Source organism: Pezoporus occidentalis, unplaced genomic scaffold (genome assembly GCF_034315485.1).
Source record: "Pezoporus occidentalis ecotype Australia unplaced genomic scaffold, CSIRO_AGI_Poc_V1 ctg46, whole genome shotgun sequence".
NCBI lineage: Eukaryota > Metazoa > Chordata > Aves > Psittaciformes > Psittacidae > Pezoporus > Pezoporus occidentalis.
Window position 1 is genome coordinate 2,114,111 of NW_026915791.1, and position 14,451 is coordinate 2,128,561.

At 39.0% G+C, this 14,451-nt stretch overlaps 1 protein-coding gene across 1 annotated transcript in view; it reads right to left on the reverse strand.

The window, feature by feature from the left end:
- TOGARAM1 (TOG array regulator of axonemal microtubules 1) overlaps nt 1-14,451 on the reverse strand; it is a 36,464-nt gene that overhangs the window by 13,590 nt on the left and 8,423 nt on the right. The window contains 7 exon segments of the mRNA XM_062635561.1: nt 323-421; nt 2,323-2,478; nt 4,370-4,470; nt 6,444-6,673; nt 8,309-8,638; nt 11,414-11,553; nt 12,692-12,848. Of these exon segments, the coding sequence (XP_062491545.1) occupies nt 323-421; nt 2,323-2,478; nt 4,370-4,470; nt 6,444-6,673; nt 8,309-8,638; nt 11,414-11,553; nt 12,692-12,848 (1,213 nt within the window).

Below are 14,451 nucleotides of genomic sequence, written 5' to 3' on the forward strand. Positions count from 1 at the left end.
CACTGCTATTATACTATTAGTGTCAATCTCCACCCGTAACTACTCTTATTTTATTCTACTGAGTAGAGTGAATGTATGTACATGAGGGCACACTGGACTGGAACCATAACTTGCTGCTATTCTTTGTTGTTGGACTAGAACAGCATATCCAGTAACTGCAAAACTTTGAAGTGTAATTCTTTATATTTCCATTTAAACTGAAGATTGTTCACAATCTAAAATGTACAGAATCTATTTTTCCTTTTCCCACTCTATAAAGGTACATCTTCCCTCATTTTAACAACATTATGAGATGTAGGAGATAATTTTGGTTTTGTAATACCTTTACCAGCAATTACAGCTGCATCTTCAGAGGGGACACTTTGTGAGATGAAATCTAGATTGTTTGTCTGTGGAAAACTAGATGCTGGCTCTGCAAGACCTTAAAAAAAATAAATCACATAATATAAATAATGTAGTTTATGCTTTGGTACATGTTTTATTCTTCTAAAATGTTATACACTGACATCTGAAGTTATCGCTTTAATGAATCAGTATATTTGCAAGTTACTGAAGAGGAATTATTAAATATTTATATCCCCAAAACCATGGAAAGCATATATCAAACAAAATTGCTGCTAAAAGATCATAAAGAAAACCAGTGATTGCAAGAGGATTTTTAAGCCAACTTATTCCTCTGAAAAAAAAACCCAAACAACCAGAAGTTCCTAACTCACTTAGTGGAAGGATAGCACTGTTTCTTACATGATTCAGCACAATTGAATCATAACAGAATTTGCAATGTATTTTCTCCCAAGCAGCACTTAATGCTGTTTCCCATCTAAATTAGCAGTCCCTCAAATTGTCCACCAAAGTGGATGACATATATTATGTACTTCTATACTGGCTGCACTAGTTGCAAGTAAATATTACAGTTTGTGACAGAAGAAGGGCACAATTTACTTTTGCTATTTAATCTGGTTCATCTGAAATTTCTCAACAGAAAAGATGATTTAGCAGAACCTGATTACTTAATTTCTACCAGAATGTGCAGAAATGAAGTCAGGGGACTACTGAACCATCTCAGCTGAGAAGTATTCTGGTAAACTTAGAGCCCACCATCTACATCTACAGCTGCTGCAAAATGCCCTTTACCAGGCAAGCTGCAGCATCTCAACAACTTGGGACTCTTGACAACTCTGTTATGCTTTACACTCTCATCTCGGGCTTTAGTTTGCCAAAAATAATCCCAGGTAAGAGTCTGGCAGACAGCTCTTTACTTTACAAATTATCTGATTCCATAGTTTTAATTTTGGAGCTTTTTTCTATGCTTTATGAGAAGAAAGATAAGTCAAGAAGGGTTTCTCTTGAACGTGTTACTTTGTCCTCCCACAAACCTGATCAGAGGTGTCTGAATGTTCCAAGATTTAAAATCCAAGAAGGTCAGAATTAGTCTTTCGGGATTTTCTTGAAAATAAACTTGAAGCTTCATGAGCAATTCTGTCTTACACCATAACTGACATACAATGCTGGATCCCCTTTGGAACCTACACCCAGATCAGAACCTTCTGTCCTAACCTCAGCTTCAAGCCCAAAAACTTAAAAACTTCAATTTCACAGCATTTTATGGGCATCACAGGATAAGCAGGTGGTGGTGTTCTGGTTTGTTTGTTTTTTTTGCTTAGGATTTACAGATCTGATTATAAAGTTTATTTCCATTGCTCAGCTCCACCATTCCTATAAAACAGACAAAACTGCCCATGTTTAATGTTGAAACAAGATACGAGAAAACAAAAAGTCTTACTGGGACAAAGATCTTCCTTATTCAATGTTTATTTAATTTTCTATTTGTCACTAAAACATAATTATTTGATATCTATTTTCGCCACTTTTAGGGAGCTGTGAACAACAGACAGTGAAAACTATGTGCTCCTTAAACTGACTTAAGTAGGGGACAGTAGCTCCTAGGATGCATTAAAAATGACATAGTTAAAAATGAAATGTTTAGTGTAATCACTTAAGTTCCTTAATTTTACCAATGAACAGAGTAATTTGAAACCAAACATTTTTAAAGCTGTTCATTTATTCAGACTAAGATATATAACAACTTGGTCCTTTTTTTCATGCTATGTACTATCACTTGACTTATAATTTTAATTGGCAGTCTAATTTCAGTTAATGTCAGGAAAAAAACCAACTTGGCAGCATAAATATAAAGACTAGAAATGAGGAAACCACATTTGAAATTCATTTTCTATACAACTTGGTTTACAAAAGACTATATATAACCTCAGTTTTTGACATGAGAGCTTATGTGAACAGTGATATAGCAAACTCACAAACCTTTTGAATGCTTATAATTTCTTTGGTGTTCCATATTTTGACTTTGAAAAGTAGTATGTGACAATTCTTGCTTCTTGTCCTCATAATCGCCACATCTATTGACACAGTTCAAACGCTGGCCAACTGTTCTAACGTTATCACCAAATGCTGGACATGCTAAAGGAAAGAAATCAAATACTAAAAAAATTAAAAAATAAATTTAAATACTTTTTTCTTTTACTACAGGATTCGCAAATAGTTACATTTTCAAACACCCTCAGACTGGTTTATGCATACAGTGTGAGCAGCTTTGCCTACACGAATCTGAGTATTTCAACAAAGAAGCATAACAGGTTCAAACTTAAACAGGGGAAGTTTAGATTGGATATAAGGAAGAAGTTCTTTACTGTAAGGGTGGTAAGGCACTGAAATGGGTTGCCCAGGGAAGTTGTGAATGCTCCATCCCTGGCGGTGTTCAAGGCCAGGTTGGACAGAGCCTTGGGTAGCATGGTTTAGTGTGAGGCATCCCTGCCCGTGGCAGGGGGTTGGAACTTGATGATCTTAAGGTCCTTTCCAACCCCAACTATTCTATGATTCTAAAGGTGCTCAGACTCTATTAATTTTTCACATGCAAAGCCTTTCATCTACAGAACAACCCAGGTTGAAAGTATAACTCAAACGCTGAAAAATGATTTTTTAGTTCAAAGTCTTTCAAATATGAACAACCAAATACTAAGTAATTCAGCATTAAAAGCCAAATAAAGTCATAAGTCAACTAAGTGAAAATAATATAATGCTAATTAGAAGAAATCTTTACATTCACATCCTGTAGAAGTCTTACAACACATTTTTACGTTACAATTATAAACAACAGAAACATCTTAGTTTTGGTGAAATAAAAAAAAACACACCCACAAAACCAACAGAACAACAAAATAACAAACTCAAACACCACTAATTACTTCAGGAATCCTTTAATGGATCATTATAATACCTAAAATGACCTAAGTTTTTTCATATACATGCCTTTTACTTCATGTTTCACAAATTCCATGGAACTAACCCTCCATTTAATTGAAGGGATTGATAAGCATAACCAAGGTAACCTAACTCTGGTAATGCCAGCAACCAGAGTGACGCAGGCATCTTCCTCAGGTGCTACCAGAACACCAGACTGCAGTTTTACTTCCCATGGCTGCAGATGTGATGGTACTGGTATGTTTGCCACCACCTACCCATGCCCATCTGTCTTGAAGTTCTGCACTGGTGGCTGTCACTGTCACCACATCCTCATGAGATAATGAGCCATACTGAAATCTTTTAAGATTCTTCTTGTGTTTTCTTCTTCAGCTGAGAACTTGGATCAGAGCAGGATTTTTTGTTCTGCTAGGGAATATTTTGCTTTGGGATACCCAAGATGGTGATGCTCTTCCAGCAAGGAATGCTATGAACGGTGATGAAGGGACAGGAACTCATTGAACAAGTAAGAACAGACACATCAAATGAACATTCTCCTACATAGAATCATAGAATAGTTAAGATTGGAAAGGACCTTGAGATCATCTAGTTCCAAACCCCCTGCCATGGACAGGGACACCTCACATTAAACCATACCACTCAAGGCTGGTGACCCAAGTCCCCCTTCAGATACTGGAAGGCTTCTATCAGGTCTCCATGAAGCCTTCTCTAGGCTGAACAGCCCCAACTTTCTCAGCCTGTCTTCATACGGGAGGTGCTCCAGTCCCCCGATCGTCCTCATGGACCTTCTCTGGACTTGTTCCAACAGTTCCATGTCCTTTTTATGTTGAGGACACCAGAACTGCACACAATACTCCAGGTGAGGTCTCACGAGAGCAGAGTAGAGGGGCAGGATCACCTCCTTCGACCTGCTGGTCACGCTCCTTTTGATGCAGCCCAGGATACGGTTGGCTTTCTGGGCTGCGAGCGCACACTGCCAGCTCATGTTAAGTTTCTCATTGACCAACACCCCCAAGTCCTTATCTGCAGAAGGAAGAAGTTACTTCACATCAGTGAAGCAAGGTATATATTGAAAGGTACAGTGCTATACCTCTGATGGTGTTACGTTCTGTCACATTAGGGTCTCTGTTTCTTGCAGAAAATGTTCTTGCAGTCTGTGGTTTTTTGCCAAGTAGTAGAAAATTGTCTGACCTGTTAAAATATAAAACAAATCTTTATAGGTACAATGCCACACACTCGTCAGAGTCCAGATAAATAACACTATGTAGCAAAACCAACAGATTTCAGTTTCTCCTCCCCAATGTAGGTTATGGACAAATATTTCCAGTATGATTCCACAAATGTTCACTTGAGTAGAAAAATAAATTTAACTCAGTAGAGATTATTTGATGAGCAGGTCCATTACAAAGAACACCATAAAGACAATCCTTGAGAGTAAACTTTACACTGGGATTAAATTTAGCACACACTCAAAAAACTAAGACTTGTTTGGCCTTTTCTATCTGGCAAAGAATGGCAAATGAGAGTGACCAAATCCATTAGCCTTTCACTTCTAGAAATGAGCTTGTTTCAGCTCAGTGTCTAGCAGACAGACATTCACCAGAAAAATGCTGTTATTTATCAGACAATCTTGATACTTCTTGTTTAAGATGATGTGATTGAACATTAAAGCTGACTGGAAAAGCCCTGCACTGTTGAATACTGTGCCTAACTACATAATAGTCACATGGAAACAGCAGTTCTTCCACTATCTGCTAGGACTGAAATACACAACTAGAAGACTTGCTTTTAAGATCCTGAGGAAAGCCCACGCTCCAGAAACATCACTAATACTAGTGCCAAGCTCCCATTTCTCATGGCAGTTTACCAGTAGATTAACTGATCCTTCTAACAGTAAATGCACAAAAAAAGCCTACATTATTGTTGCCAGATTTTGTCTTCTGGAATATATTTTGTCACTTTTACAAATTCAGTCTTACTGCCCGATGTCCCCTCTTTTCCTTGTTAGTTCAGAATTCCTCTGTCTGTGAATCCTGTAAAACTTTCAGTTTGTGTTTCACTGAATAATGGAAAAGGCATGTTGGTTAGAGTTATGTCCTTAGCCAAAACCCTGCCTGGAAGAACATTATACACAGAGGCTTATAGTCTTGGCTTTTTAGGTGTTCTAGCATTTTAATGTATTATTTTAAAAATTATTCTTAAAACTGTGATTCAGCAGTAATGCATATTGCTACATATATGTAGTAATACATATAAATTAGTTCTGAGATCAAAGAACTGAGCAAACCTTCTGTTTCTGAATCCTTCCAGTCTCTTTGTCTTAAAACCCTTTTGTTTGCATATTCCCTCTCTTCCTTCCTATTTTGTTAATACAGTTGTATGCCAGCAATAAAAAGATGCACTTAGTACACCAAAAAAAAACCCAGAAAAATATCTTCAGAGCAGAGCTACAAGCAGCTTTATCATGGGCTCCAAGAGCAGAAAAGGAGATTCTGTACTGCAAAATTTGAAAATTCTTCAAAACCTTTTTTATTTCATTAAAGAATAGTTTATACTGCTCATAACCAAGTGGGTCATTGTTCTTTAAAGTCAGAGAGGATATGTCATCACACAATTTCTTTTTAGAAGAGTTCTGTGAAGGCATTTTAAATTAACAATAGTCTGTCAGGAATAAAATGGAAACAGTTCATGATTTGCAGTAATAAGAAACACATCTACACTGTCTTCCTCTTATGATAAAAAAACAACCCATTCCTTCTTCAATTTCCAGGCTATAATAAGCAAACTACATCCTTCCTTTTAACTCATTCTCCTTCTTACTCATTTGTTTAGGCTATGGGTCACATACCTTCTAAGGCAGACTAAAGTCTTAATAAAATATTCACTACTGCTGGCAGCACTTCACTGCACTGTGTTATTATGGCTGCACTGGGAAACTCTTGCAAATTAAAAGCAAGCACAAACTAGAATAACATAATTAAGCAGCTGCCGTGTACAGCAGCATATTCGCAGATAGGAAAATAATTCACCTATAAAAATCAAGCTATTAAGCAAAGCAATCTTATATACAAACATATTACGGGTTTCACTCCCTTTAATATTTATCTAACACCAGCAGAGACTATGTGTTAGAATTTCAGAGTTAACACACGAGTTCAACTCACATTCTTCTTCTGTGGGGGACTCTGGACATGGGTGAAGTTAGAGACTCCTGGCTGTAAACACCGCTTTCGCTGTAGGCATCCACGCTCGGGCAGGACACATGGGAGGGGGAACCCCCATACAGATCAAATTTAAGAGCAGAATTGGGACTTCCAAGACCTGAAATGTTGCTGCTTAGCACTGCCCTTTTCTTAGCTGCACTGTTTCGTAGAGATCTTAATGAATTCTTCATCTAAACAGGATTGAAAACAAAATGACAGGGTTTATTCAGTGCACCAAAAAAAAAAAAAAAAGCTTCTGTAAACAGAAGAAAGTATGTTTCTGAGTGTTCAGTTCAATTCACAGGAGTGCACATGCCCCTGTTGGGCAATGTGACCAACCATTTACACAGGTCATGCAATATTATAACAATCTCTTTCATTGTTTTACTTCACAAGAGTAATTATCCTGCAAGTAAATGCAAATTCACAGTGACACTGTATCCTAGCTTCATTCTGCAAAACACAGGAAGAGATTCCTGAAGAAATACATCAACTCTTATCCTTTTTTAACAGGCTAAAGGAAGCCTTTAATAGCTGCAAGTACAGGCAACTGGAATCTCAGGCTTTTCACAACAGAACCGCACAAAACTGCAAAATACACAGAAGTGAATCCTGAAAATAGTGCCTAGTAAGCAAAACTCCTACTCAAATAAGCAAGAAAATCTATAATCACTAGAGAATCATGTTACTGAATATTCTACACTCTTTTTGCTGAATATATTTGATATTAAAAAAATTCTTCCCCTGTCTGTTTACCAATGCAAGTTACTTTCAGAAGTGACTAGAGTATGGAAGATAAAGGCAGTAAGGCAAAGACATTAAATCCTACTGCAAATGCTCTCAGATCCACAGGTGCTAAAGACAGGACCTGAGATTCAGACAATCTATGAACTGTGACAGAAATTAAGGATGTGTGGCATGGGAGCATGTGGGGAAGACCATAGCAAAATCCAGTCATGGTGATACCTATGTTTCTCATGTAATTGATGCTGTAACAGTTTAGATGTGTACTGATGTGGATGCTGGGGATACAGCTCCACCTCCCCACCATCCCTGAAACTAATCATAGGATCACAGAATGGTTTGGGTTGGAAAGGACCTTAAAACTCATCCAGTTCCATTGCCCCTGCCACAGGCAGGGACACCTTCCACTAGACCAGGTTGCTCCAAGCCTTGTCCAACCTGGGCTTGAACACTGCCAGGGATCGGGCGGCCACAGCTTCTCTGGTCAACCTGTGCCAGTGCCTCACCACCCTTACAGGAAAGCACTTCTTCCCCATATCTAATCTAAATCTTGTCCTGTCCCTACAGGTCCTTGTCAACTTTCTTGCTGGCCACTTCAGGCACTAGGAGCTGCTCTAAAGTCTCCCCAGATCTTTCTTTTCTCCAGGCTAAAGAAATCCAGCTCTCTCAGCCTGTCTCTATAGCAGAGGTGCTCCAGCTTTGTGGAGAGCATCTTCACGGCCTCATCTGGACTTGTTCCAACAGGTCCATGTCCTTCTTATACTGGGGTCCCTGAAGTCACAATAGTGAGAACAGAAGCTGTATAAAGACCCACAGTTTTGCACTGGTACTACAGTAACTGAAAACATTACGACTTCAGCTCTGAGAAAAGCAAGGGAAATTGAGATGTCTGGAACACAGGAAGTGTGCTTCCACATCAGTTTTTATTGCTTTATTTAGCATCTATCAGACACCCAATGGTATCTCATGGAAATCTGCTTACTGATGACAGTGTCACAAAACTTAAGTCAGAAACATTATTTTCTGGCTCTTGATTGGAAAAAAAACCCTCCACAATTTATATGCTGTATATTTAAACTAACCTCTTCCTGGTCCACTTCCTCATCGTCCACATTTAACTCTGAAAGATCAGCTGCTGCAAGCTTCTCGTCTGCTTTATTCAGCCTCGTGTCCTTGCACTCTTCATTTCTCCACTTTGTCAAATTTAATTTAATCTTATCTGGCAGCAGGCGGGGAATGGGAGGGATGGGTTTTGTCCCATTCAGGCCCCTGCAGGGGGCTGGTTGCCTTACCAGGGGGGGTTTCAGCTGCAGAGGAACATGTTTCTCCTGCAAATTCTCCCCTGGAAGAGACACAAGCAGATGTCAGTCCTTTGTAGGGGTGGGCAGGATTACAGCACACACCAGAATAAACTTGATGTGTCATTTCTGTATTACACCAGAAAACACCCTTTACAATGAGATGAGCGTTAAAAAAAATATACACAATTTAATTTACTATTATAAATACATTTGAACAACATCTTGTTTGGTACCTTCGTACCTTTAAAAAGTAGTTAGCTTCCTTAATTAAGGAAAAAGAATAGTGCCCTGACAAACTGTCCTATAAGCAGCTGTAACGACAAAGTTACTCCAAAGAAGGAGGAAAAAAACCCAAACAGAATGCATATGGACAACATATACAAAATCAGCAAGTGATGAGCACACAAGCTATTTTTAATCTAATATTAGATTGCCTTTAGTAAGTATTTGAAAGAAATCAGCTAAATTGGCAAAGCAACTGTAATTAAGTCAAAACTATTTCAGGTTAACCAAAATCTACACAAGGTCTTCAAAGACAGTAAATCAGACCATAAATAGCAATCTCTACCACTAGCTCTCAGTATAAATTGGAATGAAATCAGCACAGATTCTACTTATTCGAGACACAGTTGTTTGTAAGCAGGTTTTAAAGAGCTCGTCTGAGTGTGGAGAATTCCATATTTGCATTTCCAAATACAAATAAAGAGGAAAGAAGGCCAAATGCAATGAGTAATATTCTTCTTGCACAGGTATTAGGATATTAGAAGTAACAGGTATTTCTATATTGGCATTAGGACCTTGGAAGGGCATTGTATTCTCTGCTTGATTGCAAAAACTTCTCTGGGTCTTGCTGGAAAAATTTAGGTTGGTATAACGTGAGCAAAGAAAAAGAAAATAGTATTTGTGGTAATTAGCCTCTTTGACAGGTCTTGTAATAAAAGAACACACCATCTTCACAGTCAAAAACTGAAGGTCAGCATTCTACCCACACAAACAAACAAATCAGGTAACTTTATTTTGCAAATTGCATTGTCCCCTAAAACATCAATTTCCTTTTTTGCACTTGATCAAATGAGTTTATGACTAAGCTGTTTCCCCAGTCATTTTTAAAGAGCTAGATTTTGAAAAACAAATTATGCAAGAGGACTGAACAGTTCTGTTGCTTGCTGCTCCATATCCCAAGGCTGCATTGCATAAAATTTGCAACCATCACTCTCAAAACTCAGTGATACAAGAGTAAAAATAAAGCACAAATGTTATAAATTCTACTTCCTTAAAAAAAAAAAAAAATCTGTAATTTTTTTTTTTCCAAAAACCAGTAGATCAACAATAGAAAGGTAAGTGTAGATGTGGAACAATACCATTTTAATTGTTTCCCATAAAAAGCAGACACATGTTCCCCCACATGCACCTAAGCTTTTAACCATGCAAGTGAAAATGAGGACAAGTTTTAACAAAGTTCCTGACGGCCTCTGGAAGGATCCTTGTATGCTGGGACACCTCAGCAGTCTTGTTGACAGAACAGCGCTGCAAACAATTCCACTAGCACAACCAGAATAAGGGAAAAGCACAGCCTGGGAGTGAGAGCAAGTGACAATGTGAGTCGCACTCAGAGAGCCTGGTAGTCATCTGTGTCACTCCAAAGCAAATCATTCAACTGTGCTTTTAGTTACAGCACAAAAAAAAAAAATAAAAAAAATATCTCTTTACGAATCAGATCGCTACAAGGTCTCTGTCTCCTGCTGCTTTCCAAAGCTACAGCATCCCAGTGCTCTCCAGGTATCCTGAGGCAGCAAAACTAAGCTAAGTCAGGTGTGGGTTGTACTACTGAAGAAAGGCTCAGTTAACAGTAATATCTGGCACAAAAAGTGTTTGCAGAGAAATAAATCAGCAAATGTGGGCAAAGTACCTGACAGCCTTCTGAAGACCAAGGCTAGGAGAAGAGAACATTAACTACAGTTAGAGAGGCAAAACACATGGAAGAAATTTCTCCTTTCTTCCTGTAGGCAGAGAAAAGCACAGTGTCTAGAGCCCATCAGTGGCTAGCAGCAAATGAAGTGCCTACATATCTTCCACCAAGGCTGTCAGCTCTACCCCTTGTACAATACATCTGGACCACTCCAAGCATCTTTGTCCATAGATTTGGTATCATTACCATCTATTCATAGACTCATAGAATCACAGTGTGGTTTGGATTGGAAAGGACCTTAAAGCACACCTAGTTTCAGCCCTGTGCCATACGCAGGGATGCCTTCCACTAGAGCAGTCTCAATTCCCTAGTCTCACTTTTGTAGCTAGCAGCAAAACCCACCTAACACAGCAGCACCCTGGTTATGTGTCTAGTGAAAACCATAGAGAGACGACCACGAATTAAAAGAATTAAAAGCTTTGCATGCACCAACACAGTGTTTCTGCAGCACACTGAGCTCATTTTCCCGTACCTGCTGCGCTCAGCAGAAAGGAATACCCTGTGCCTCATCCTGCACAAGTTTCTGCTGAGACACCCTGCCTGCCCCCACACCTCAGACGGCACCAAAGAGGGTACATTAACCAGGGCAAAGCTCAGCCCTGACTCCTGCTGTTAAACAGCTGGGACAATCTGACCTATAACAGTAACAGAACTCTAAAAATCAATTCTTCAAAAAAAGTTCCAATTCTGTTGCAGTGCCACTTTCTGTACAGCACCCTGACATAGGCAGATACCAGAGGTGTGAGCTGCAAATTAAAACCACAAATGAAAAGTACTACACAGGAGGGAGGCACAATTTGTCTGAATAGGGATGGAACAATGTTTTAGCAATAGGTTGTTTTCTTTCCTTAAGGCAGCATAGAAATAGAGACTTTTCCAAAGCAACATGCACTGACTTATGATACGGTTAGAACTCATATACCTTTGTCTTGCTGACAGTTACTTAATCCTAAAAATTGTAGATCGGATTCTACACTACCACTCTTTCCACGTGTCTGTGTGTATCCAAGCGTTCCACATTTCCCTGATATTTGCGGCTGATGAGAGCCCACAGGACCTTTCAAAAGAAAAACACAAGTAACTAGATAAATATTTAATATATGGTACTCAACAAAAAATAGTCAATAATATTTAATAATGCATTAAGACTCTTTGCCTAACTTTCAGTGTAAAATACAACTATTTTAAAAGTACTTAATTCAAGATTTTCTAAGCAACCTCGTAACACTGTTCATAAGCACAAACTGGAAAAATGGCTGGCCATTCTTCCAGGACACTTTTCCAACTGAGAATTGCAGGGGTCAAAAGAAAAATCCTGAACAATGCCCCCCCTTAAAACCCCAAAACACAAAGAGTTTCTTTAGACTTCACCCACAGCGTAACAGTGAACAAACTTGGCATGCCACACATGTCCATGCCCCTCAGAAAAAACTGAGAATACAACCTCCTGCCAAGTGAAGAGAGTAAGTCAGGCCCGGTCTTGCCCAGTCCTTTCACATGTCTTTTGGCCATTAAAATACAAATCACTGAGCCCATGCTTCTAGTGTAAATGAAGTGGAACACTATACTGACAATCTTCTACAGACCTGTTTTTTAAAACCATGATATTTTCCTTTAAAACAATCTTTAGAGCTCACTCTAAAAATTCTGGGTCTCCTTTTAATTTACGTCTTTATCTGCAATTCATATTGTATTTTACAGTGTGAAAGAACGTTGGCTGCACTACTCTGTTGCTGACCTATACGGTACTTCTTTTTCCTAATTTTGCAAATGCTGCAGCAAGCTCAGGCCTTTTGTAGTTAGAGAGGCAAAAAACAAGGAAGGCCTTTTGCTCCCCTAACCACACTATTTCTTTTTGTACTTGACATCTGCAAAAACCCTGATCTATAAACTCTTTTGGATCTATCTAAACTAGTGGAAATCTGTGTGTGTACAGCAGGACTGGAAGAGAACAGTCTAATTTTTGAGATGGCATACACTTCTCCAGGAGCACAGATGAAACCACTGCTGCTTGCTTCATCTGGAGGCATAGCCCTGTGCATGGTACTGAACTCTTCATAGTAAATGAAAATAAGTAACAAAACAAATAATAAACAAATGATAAATCATGCTTATGAAGCTACAAAGCTTTAGAAGCTTCTTCTAAATCTGTTTTGCAAATGGCAGATCGAACACATTTCTGTGTTAATACTTACCAGCACAGACAGAAGAATGCTCCGAGTTAAAATCTATCCTATTCTGAATGAAATTCCCTGAAGTTCTCTTTCTACTAAAATGTAACTCAGCACTGACTGGTACTCCTTGAGGGGGCCTTAACTCTGGAAAATGAAGTAAATCACTGGATGTAGGGAACTGTAGGAAAAAGGAAAATAATAATAAAAAAAAAAAGCATTCATGTGTGTGAAATGAATGTAGAAACCTTTTCTGTACGAGCAGCAGATTGACCCACATAACTTTGTCATTGAGACCCCACCACAGCCCAGACCAGTCTCTCTTTATAATAAAGCTACACAAACCACTGTCAATATGTGTAGGGAGACAGAATTAATGGAAAATAAAGGGGTTTCCTCCCTATAATTTAGACAATGAAAAGCAAGAAAGTGTGCACATGAGCCTTATCTGTCACCCACAGAAGCCAGTGGGATGCATGCGTATATTAACAGGGAAAGCTCAATGAAAAAAGGAGCGAAAAGCCAAAAAGGCTTCTACAGAAAACCAAAGCAGACATCAAGAATGGTGCCACTGGGCCAGAGCAGAAGCTCCCAGCTCCAGCTGTCCCAAGCCTCCTGTGCATTTATTGCCTGTGCACTGCAATGCAGGTGGACAGGAACCGCAAAATGCACTGAAATGACAGCCCACGGACAGAAACCACTTGGGTGCAGGCACATGCTCTAGCAGCCTTATTCCATAGCGCCCTGGAATGCTGGCTGCAAAGATGGCATGAGAACTCGGAGGAGACGAGAGCTGTCCCCGCTGCCCTCGGCACTGATCAGGGCTGGGACATGGCTGTGTGCCTTCCTCCTAATCCTCTCAGCCACCTTGAGGCGGGCAACTGCCTAAACTCAAAGCAATACTCGAGTTTAAAAAAATAACCTAATTCTATTTTCCAGCATTAAACAGTCTTGCCCAACCCTTTATTGCAAGATTGGTAACGTAAGATGCGAAGCCTTTCACTGCCGTGAAACTAAGCGTTAGGTTTGCTGCAGTGTGGCCAGGTCAGCAGTTCAAAAATTCAGATCTTTCACACAAAAAAGGCAAGTTGGAATTTTTTAAAACCTTAAAATTTAGCACTGAGCACTATGGTTCTTCAATGCAAACTGCAGAGACTTCTTTTGTTAAAAAGGCAGTCGATTTTTAAATGCAAAACATTTGGATGAAAGTTTTCCCAGCTATGCAATAGTTTATGTATTTTAAGCATTTTATAGTTGGTTTCTATGTCTTACTGTAATACAGGTTGACACTACTCACGGGGGGGGGGGGGGGGGGGGGGGGGGGAATCCAACAACAAAAACTGGTAGAGAATTCCACTAGTTGTCACTTTTAAAAATTAAACATGAACATTCTGAATTATGTACATTAGCTATGTAAGCATTTAAATAGCAGCTGCTTGAGGCATAAAAACAGCATGCTTCAGATTTAGTCTAAAAGCTGTATCTGGTAATATTAGTACCTTATAATGAGAACCTGTTGCTCCGGCAGGGGGATTGGACTAGATGATCTTTCGAGGTCCCTTCCAATCTCTAGCATACTGTGATACTGTGATACTGTGTGTGTGATAGGTTAAGTCTGAATAACATAAAAACTTAGGAAAGAAAAGTTCATGTTTTAAATAAAGGTTTATTACTTTCTGATTTAATTAGTAAAAATCAGTAATTTAAATCATTTCCAGGCTATGTTAACTCTGGTCTCCTCTTTTACAGACAAGGCTCCACACAGAGGCCAAAAGAGAAGACTG